At 34.5% G+C, this 9339-nt stretch overlaps 1 protein-coding gene across 1 annotated transcript; it reads right to left on the bottom strand.

Moving 5' to 3' along the window:
• Positions 1 to 40: 40 nt before the first annotated feature.
• LOC127851242 (5-methylcytosine rRNA methyltransferase NSUN4-like) lies at positions 41 to 9287 on the bottom strand. Its single transcript, XM_052384863.1, has 6 exons — positions 9152 to 9287; positions 6297 to 7032; positions 4580 to 4711; positions 3559 to 3704; positions 2215 to 2339; positions 41 to 553 (listed from the first exon to the last, which is right to left on the bottom strand). The coding sequence occupies exons 1-6, from the start codon at positions 9242 to 9244 to the stop codon at positions 277 to 279; spliced, it is 1509 nt and encodes a 502-aa protein (XP_052240823.1). The 5' UTR covers positions 9245 to 9287; the 3' UTR covers positions 41 to 276.
• Positions 9288 to 9339: the final 52 nt, after the last annotated feature.

Here is a 9339-nt window from a genome sequence, read left to right on the forward strand (position 1 = left end):
TTGATGCTCTTGCCAGAAAAAATTATGTAAAGACACACAGTTGCAGTTTTTATTAAATTTATTCTTTTATTTGACTTATAAAACATTTTTTGTTATTACAAAAACAACATTTACCATATAAATCAAAAAGGGACATATCAAGTGTAATGTATTCCGATAACATTTTAATGAAACTTGTCACTGACACAAAAGTTGACTCTTTTATAAATCAAACAAACGTATTTTTTTCATCCATGAATTTTTAAACAAAATAAACAACAAAAGTGAAATCTACGGCTATGAAACTCTTCTTATCCTGCTAAAATACATAGGCCCAAAGTTTCTGGATAATGATGGAACAACAAGCTGACCGAACCGACAACCATCATGAAACTTAAAAGTGTCTCTGAAAATGTACTTCATCTCAGAAAGGTCGTCTATTTCAAGATTGATTCCAGTGTTTTTCCAGATGTCATCGATTGTGGCCTGAACAATTCCATCATTCTGCACGGGTGACAGTGTGCACGTAGAGTACACCACTGCCCCGCCTGGCTTGCAGGATTGGATACCAGCCCTGCAAGAAATATGTATACAGATACGTAAAACAAAACCAAAGACTGGAAATAAAGATTTCAAAATATTCTTAAAATGTCCACATTGGAAAAGGGATTGTTTAATTACTTTTTTGTGATATTCAATGAATTATGTTTTGTTAATTGAATGAGACATTTTCTTAGCGGCGCTATGTTTTAATATTTTAATCACATTTTTAAAACAAAACATATTGGCAAATTAATAATTTTAAAATCGTATATTATCAGGGGGACATTCGTAGCCTGATGCTTACTGGGTTGAAGTGTGGTTAGTTGGAACCTACTTCCAAGATTATGTTGTTTTCGTTTTTTTGCTACGGACTTAATAAGGAGTAGCGGATATTTTCATCCTTTAAACCACTATATATTTATACAGTATTTCTTTTTAATGAAAACGCCGTTTGGCTCTATGTTGTTTGTGCTCCACTCTGTTTTTTGTTTCATTACCATAGACTTCAGAATAAAAGCTATTGAAGCAAAACAGTCCACAAATGTATTGTTTAATGTCTTGACCTTTGAGACTTTGGATCAATTACGAAAAAAACTACAAATTTACCAATTGCTGGCCAAAAAATTCCCAATTTAAGGTAAAAAATGTTTGGTTTTTTTTTTGGTGGAAAATGCAACATTTTGTTAGTTTCCCTGTGCAGCTCTATGGTTTAAACCTAGGTAAATATATTATTGACAGCTTGAAAACAATTAGTTATCAATTTTAAAGTATTTGGGAGCATAAAATCTAATACACCAATTTCCCAATTTGAGGGTTTCACGACTCGATTTTTCCCAATTTGAGGGTTTTCACGACTCAATTTTTCCCAATTAGACCGGTACGGGTACTTTTCCCAATTGGACAAAAAAAATCGCTGGATCATTCAATTAAAAGTGAATGAGTTAAGAAAGCGAAGAGGAAATCTGCATTTTGTGTATGAACATATGTCATGCTCCTAACGCATATTGGCTAGTAATCAAACCTGGCCTCCATTTTATGTTAGAAAATATTAGCAGAACTTTAATTTGGTGATGATTTGGTGACAACTGCAGAGGGGAAAAAACAAATTTCATGTTTTTTGTAAATTATAAACAAATGGTACATGTAGTAACTCTTCAAAAGGAAATTGGCTAGAAATATAATTTGGCCCCATTTTATGTCATTAATAATTCTAGAAAGTTTGGAAAAGATTCAATAAAAACTGTACAAGTTACAGAGCGGAAATTGTTAATACTGGTATAGCATTTTTTTTTGTAAATGAAAGGGCGATTACTCTGAAGTTTCTGGTGCAAATCGACTGGCTATGTATTTTATTTTATGTGAACAAACACTTCCAGAAGGTTTGGCAAAGATTCGTTGAAAACTATACAACTTTGAAAGCAAAATCAATGATGATCAAGGGAAATTCGATAATATGTCGATTATTAGATGTTAACAGAGAAGACAGCATAATATGGGAAGGTTTTTTGTATAAACAACAATTATGTTGTCAATAGAAAAATGCTTCCTGTATTGTGTGTTCTTTAGCTTTAAGTTAGCATGCATAATGTTGTCTTAAAGCATCCATTTAACCATTTATATCTTTAACTGTTAAAGACCAATATAACTATATGTTTATGTATACAAGATATATTGAGTGGGTTTACAATGTACCTTAGCAGTTCCCTCTGTAGGTTTGGCATTTCAAGCCGATCATTGAGTCGCATTGGGCTGAACACGTTGTGTGTATCCTCCAATAGGGCATGCCTGTCTGTGAAACACGGCCCATCCACAAGCACCTAAAGTTACATGGCAATAGTTCATATGGTCGAATCTATAATTGAGCAGACTGCACAGGTAAATCTGGTATGAAACCTACCAAAAACCCAGAACGCGGATCAAAGAATACTTAAAAAAAATATATTTGTTGCCATAGCAACCAGAATTTTTGAAGTAGGAACAAAATGAAATGACGTGCATAATCTCCATATTTCCATCTATCCATGTTTCAAGTTTCATGAAAAAAATATGAAGACATTTTTAAGTTATCGCAGGATCCAGAAAAGTGTGACGGACTGACAGACAGACAGACTGACAGATTGAGCGAAAACGGTAAGTCCCCTCCGGTTTCACCGGTAGGGGACAATCATTATAATAGTAACTATTACCTAGTGTTAATATTCACCATTTGTAAAACAACTGCTTTTAACAGAAATTTATCAAATACACACAAGTTTTATGTATCATAAGACTTATATCCAGTCGATTTAATTTCATATTTTAAACTTCACAACTCAAGCTTCATTGTCATATTAATAGTAATTAACCATCTGAATCAAACATTTGAAAAAAACATGGTACATTTTATGGCAAATAACATGTGTGAATAAATACTTTTCTTACATTGTTTACAATTACATCATATTTCAATCAAAACATTTAACTATCAATAATACAAAATGTACATCAGATTTAGTAATATATCAGGTTTCCGAAACAGATCAATTAAATTACACACAGCAATCCATATTACCAAGCCTTGTTCTGGAAAAAACAGCTTTATTCAGATAAAGTCTTCACAGGCTTATCAGGGAGGACACTCACTTTTTCTGTTATTGTTCGTTTAAAAGAAGTCTCTTGTAAGCAAAAATATACTAAACGGAAAGTGACGTCCCTACAAAGTCTGTGCGGACTGCTCAGGCTAATCTATGATGACACTTCATGCACATGCTTTAACCCTTTGCATGCTGGGTAATTTGTTTTCTGCTAAAATGTCGTCTGCTGAATTTCTAAAATTAGCATTTTCTTCGATTTTTTTCAAAGAATACTATCAGAATAGCAAACAGTTTGGATCCTGATGAGACGCCACGTTCTGTGGCGTCTCATCTGGATCCAAACTGTTTGCAAAGGCCTTTAAGATTCAGCTCCAGCGCTTTAAGGGTTAAGCTTTGTTTCACCAGAGCGTCACTAAGATATCAGAATGAGTAATGAGTGACAAAATCTCAACAAATAACATACCTTATCATAGATTGGTTCCTGGAATTGTTGTCCAATCCTAAGAGAGGTTCGTAAAGTCTTCTGGTCAGCCTCTGGCACATATTGGCGAAATATGCTCCTCAACCTTTCAATTCTGCCCTTTGATCGATCATTACAATGTAAATGACCTACAATGCAAATTCATTTACCGACAAGCATGAATAAGAACACATATACTACAAATAAATTTATTTGCAAATATACATTGCAAAAACAAAGACAGTCTTGAGAACGATCAATATAATATTTTACAGAAGATATATTTTATATAATATAATGGTTGAGGAAGTGTAACAAGCCAAATTTGTGACTTGGGCGTTATTTTGTCACAATAAAAATGTACTGGTGGATTAGTAATTTTAAAAATCTAAATAAAATTAGTTAGTGTTTATTTATGCAAACTAATTAAACAACCTTTTTTATTTGCATTTTATAATTCATTCACATGATTTCAATTTAATCCCAAAATGACAGATATTGGCTAGTACAGTTTTATGTACTAGGGACTTTTGTTAGTAGGCTTTTTCAAACAACTCTTCCATGGTGGACAAGCAAAAGACTACTGTTCCTCCTCTGTAATTGGTGATAGGCTATGGCTCATGAAGAAGTGGCTGACACTTAGTTTTTACCTTAACATCTCTCGCACTCAACAAAATTTATAAATTATATTATACCAGTAGACTGATTTGCATCGAGTTACATAATTTATTGAAGTTTCAATGGTAAATGATAGCACATGATTACATAATCCAATCCATTTATTTACAATTCTTGGACAAACAACCTTCGACAAATAGAAAGGCAGAGAAATCCATGACAAGGGTTGAGAGCGAAACTATAACCGGCATATCTTACATCGAAATGTGAACAAGGCACAGCAGTTTCATGCTAACCCTTGATGTTCAAGGCCGAGTTTGAAATTATTGTATTTAATATAGAAATATGAATAAGATACAACATTTTAATGCTAAACCCTTGATATGTTCCTCTACTGATTAATTACCTGGCAGTCTAGTTTGAAGCATGACGAGGGACTTGCCCCCAGGGGCTGCACAGAGGTCAAGGACACTGTCCCCTTCCTGCACACCCAGTGCTATCACAGGCAGAATTGAGGCACCGTCCATCATGAAGTGACCTGCAAGCACAATCATTCATAAAGAAATGTGAATCAAGGTTTTAAAGTACTTACTATGTTGCATAAAGTCAACAAATATACAAGCAAAAGTCTGGTAAGCTAGAACTACAAAATGTCAATTTCTTGGTATTTATGATGAACACTTATTAAATAGCTTTAGTTGTTGTTTTTAGAATTAAATGTTCACATAAAATTAAATTGTAACAAAGCTAATGAACACAATGTTTTTATTAAGTAAGGGTAAGAAGTCTCTCTTTTGACAAGTTTGCTTATGTTTCCAAGGAGACTATGGGATTTGTGTTTTAATAATAAAATAAGTATCTTGTCATAAGTTTGCTTATCTTTCAATGTTGACTATCAGTGTGTTTTTTTCGTTAAAAATCAGGTCCGGTATTTGGCCCCATTCCCAATTGAAACAAGAGTGCCAAACTGTCACAAGATACACCCGTTTTAAGGCTTTGGACAACTTGATAACTTTACCATGACCCATATTTGAACTTGACCTACATATCATCTAGACACAACTTCTGACCAAAGTTGATGAAGATCTGATGAAAAATACTTCAATTAGAGAGCGGACACCATGCTAAATGCTTGAAATGCGCTAAGTGACCTCGTGACCTAGTTTTTAACCTGGCATGACCCATATTTGAACTTGACCTACATGTAGATATTGTCTAGACACATCTTCTGACCAAATTTGGTGAAGATCGGATGAAAACTTCTTCAATTAGAGAGCGGACACCATGCTTAATGCTTGAAATGGTTTAAGAGACCCTGTGACCTAGTTTTTGACCCGGCATGACCCATATTCGAACTTGACCTAAATATTGTCTAGATACAACTTCTGACTAAGTTTGGTGAAGATCTGATGAAAACTACTTCAATTAGAGAGCGGACACCATGCTAAATGCTTGAAATGCACTAAGTGACCATGTAACCTAGTTTTTGACCAGGCATGACCCATATTCAAACTTGACCTAGATATTGTCTAGATACAACTTCTGACCAAGTTTGGTGAAGATCGGATAAAAACTATTTGAATTAGAGGGCGGAAATTGCCTTGGACGCCGCCCGCCCACCCGCCCGCCTACAAGGTGAAACTATAATATGTCCTGTTTTTTTAAAACGGGCGTATAAAAAGTAAATATTTTTCCCAACTGGGACCTAAACATTTCCAATTGAAGATTGCCAACAACATTTTGATCATCTCCCATCCAGCTATGTACGTTCAATCTTATTAAAAATAATAATGAAAAACACATCTATTCTCAATTTGAAGCATTTTTTAGAAAAACAGCAACAACACTAATTTCCCAATTTTAGTCTAACGCTGCAAATTTTGCCAATTGAAAGGGACCCAGCCCCATTCCAGAAATGGTGAAAAAACCCACTGACTATGGGTTTCATGTCTAAGGGTATAAAAGGCCATAACTCTATCATTTTAAACATACATGATCTCATCTTAATTTAGTAAATGTATATCAAGTAAAACATTGTATAATGTACGTTTAATATGTATATATTACAAGATTCTACATTTCTGAAACATTGTTTATCACATAACAAATGAAAAAATTCTTACATAAATATCCGCCAGGGACATCAGGTTTGGGTTCAGGAAACATTCCAGTATTTCCCGGTGGAAAAGCAAGCACTGTTAAGTTGGAGGGAAGAGCAACAGCCGGAGGTTTCACAATGTCGACCCTTACATCCATGGGGGTGTAAACACTCTGTCTGGCTTCTGTGAGTCTCTTCTGTGTGTGCTCCGAGTATATTGTCTTCGCTGGGAGAAACACATCTAAATTTTGTCTATCTGTCTCTCCCAATGTTATATTATTTTGGAGAAAATCATTTTCTGTTTCCACAATATTGCCATTTGGATTATTTTCAGTAACTTTACGCATGTCTGATAATCTTTTTTCAAAGGGAGCATTTTCAGTAACTTTACGCATGTCAGATAATCTTTTTTCAAAGGGAGCAATTTCAGTAAATTTACGCATGTCTGATAGTCTATTTTCAAAATTTTCAGGTTCCTCTTGCTTCCCAGAAAAATTTCCTACAGAAATCTGATTTTTGCTAGTGGTAGTATAATTTTTTTGTCTATTTCTAGCCTTGGTGAGTATATCTTTTGCTCCCAGAGAGAGCAAGTAGTGAATATGTTCTTCATATTGTGAAAAGTTGTTGATCACAACACTTGACTTCTTTGCTGTGAGAAGGGATATTCTTATTGAAGGCCATAGTTTGCCAAATACTGGTTTGTAATACAAGTCAAAATGCTCTAACGCTCTGTCACTGTTGGTAATTGATGGTGTTTTTTTCTAAAAGAAAACAACACAATGTTTAAGCATATGCATAATTATAACAAAAATATGTTTGTTTAAACCTTTTAATTTCAGTTCGATTGCATCAAGCTCATTGGCTAAATGATATGATCAGAAAATTCTTGATTTTGTACAAATTAAGTTCAACTAAATAAGTCAATTACAAACAATCATACCCCCGTCACACCTCTTTGTACAGAGACAGCTGTAATTTTCTCATATTTGACCAATAGGTGTTCAGATTAATATTTGAGCACCGCTGTGCATATTATAAACATGACATCTCCACAAAGCCATCATTTGGGTCAAGATCTTAATTCCCCAATATATTATCAAGTAATGACATGGAATAACAGTAATTCAACAATATGTTACCTCTAAAATGTAAGTGCGACCTTCATCTATCTATCTCTATCTATGTATACTGCCATGCGCCCTTTCGAGCATTATAGGCAGATATGGACATAATCAAGTCAGTTTCCTGGGAAGAACCAGAACTTGGTGTCTATGGAGGAGATAATGAGAACGCTCCCCGAGTAGGGAGCGAACCCACGAACTCCTGATCGCTAGGCGGACACCTCATCCACTACACCATCTTTGAGACAGGGGCAAAGGTATTGTTATTTTGCCTTCTCCATTTTTTCTTTTGTGTTAATTTGTTTTTAAATCACTCTATAAATGAATATTAAGTTAATGTCCAGACAATCTGAATTGTGCAGATAGATGGCCTTTGACCTTTACTAGTGACCTTGACCCTTGCAAATAGACCACATGCGTTATGGTTGAGGTAATGCTTGTACACTGTGTTTTTTTTAAGTTGCATGATTATGTCTTGACAAGTTAGTAAGGAAGCATCAGACCTACAATAAGACAACTTTGGGGTTATACAAACGAAATGCCCACCTCTTAAAGGGGCCGTTTAACAGATTTTGGCATGTATTGAAGCATGTCATTAAATGCTTTATATTGATAAATTTAAACATTTGACCTAAAAATCTCCAGTAAAAGAACAACAACCGGTAAACAATTTAAAAAAAGGAAAAAAAGTTACCCTCAACAGGGCTCGAACCACTGACCCCTGGAGTAAAAACTATCCCGCCTAGACCACTCGACCATCCATGCTCATGTTTAAAGTGGACGTATTTTTTACCTATATAAGCAATCCTCGTAGTTTCCCAAAATATAACTACAACAACAGAACTTTCCAAATTATTCAATCGTTTCGCATCGCATGACGCTTTATAATTTCCAGGTTTTTCAAATCGTCAAATGATGCATATAATGGTTATTTAAGAGCATGTTAAATGGTCAGTATTTCTATTTCCTCAAAAATATCATAACAAAAACGAATCTGAAACAAGTTTTTTTTATATTTTGTCAATTTACCAAAACGTTAAACGACCCCTTTAAAGGGGCCTTTTCAGGTTAGGGTAAATTGTTGTTTCAGATTTGCAAATTTTCGTTTTAGTTATGATATTTGTGAGGAAACTGTAATACTGAACATTTACCATACTCTAAAATAGCCATTATATGCATATTTTGACGATTTAAAACCCCAAAAATTATTCAGCATTGCAACGTAAAACAAATTAATAATTTGGAGAGTTCTGTTGTTGTCGTTATATTTTGCGAAACTATGAGGATTGCTTATATAAGGTTTAAAACACACCTTAGGCTAGCATTATATCCGAAAGGATAGCCGAGAGGTTTAAGTCGCAGACATTTTACTCAAGGACTCCTGGGGTCAGTGGTTCGAGCCCTGCTGGGGTTACCTTTTTTTATTTTATTCTTGAATTTTTACTGGAGCTTTTTATATCCAATGTTTACAATTATCAATATAAAGACTTTACTGAAAAACTTCAAAACATGCCAAAATCTGTGTAAAGGCCACTTTAATTGTCCTCGACATCACATGTTTGGGTAGTTCTGGCTACCATAACTTTAAATGTCGCTTTTTATGATTTTGACTGGCGCGACTTTATATGTCAATACTATATAAACTGTACGCTGAAGTTTCTTTACTAAAGACTTTACTTTAGCTAATGTTTGGGTAGGAAACATGGTTTTAATTGCAAACATATATAAAAGTGGGTAAATATAATTCAGTGTAACATGCCTGGTCCGGTTTCATTTTAAATTTCGTTCGTTTTGTCACAAATGCCACATTAGGGCTGCATTTTGGTATCAATATCCGGACGTGGGTTATCATGTTTTTTATTTTAAGTAAGCACAATTTGAGTGTGCCCTCAAGAAGTTTCTTCACAAAAGTGGAAAGTTACACTTCAATAATTACCTGTATCTTCC

Source organism: Dreissena polymorpha, chromosome 11, assembly GCF_020536995.1.
Source record: "Dreissena polymorpha isolate Duluth1 chromosome 11, UMN_Dpol_1.0, whole genome shotgun sequence".
NCBI lineage: Eukaryota > Metazoa > Mollusca > Bivalvia > Myida > Dreissenidae > Dreissena > Dreissena polymorpha.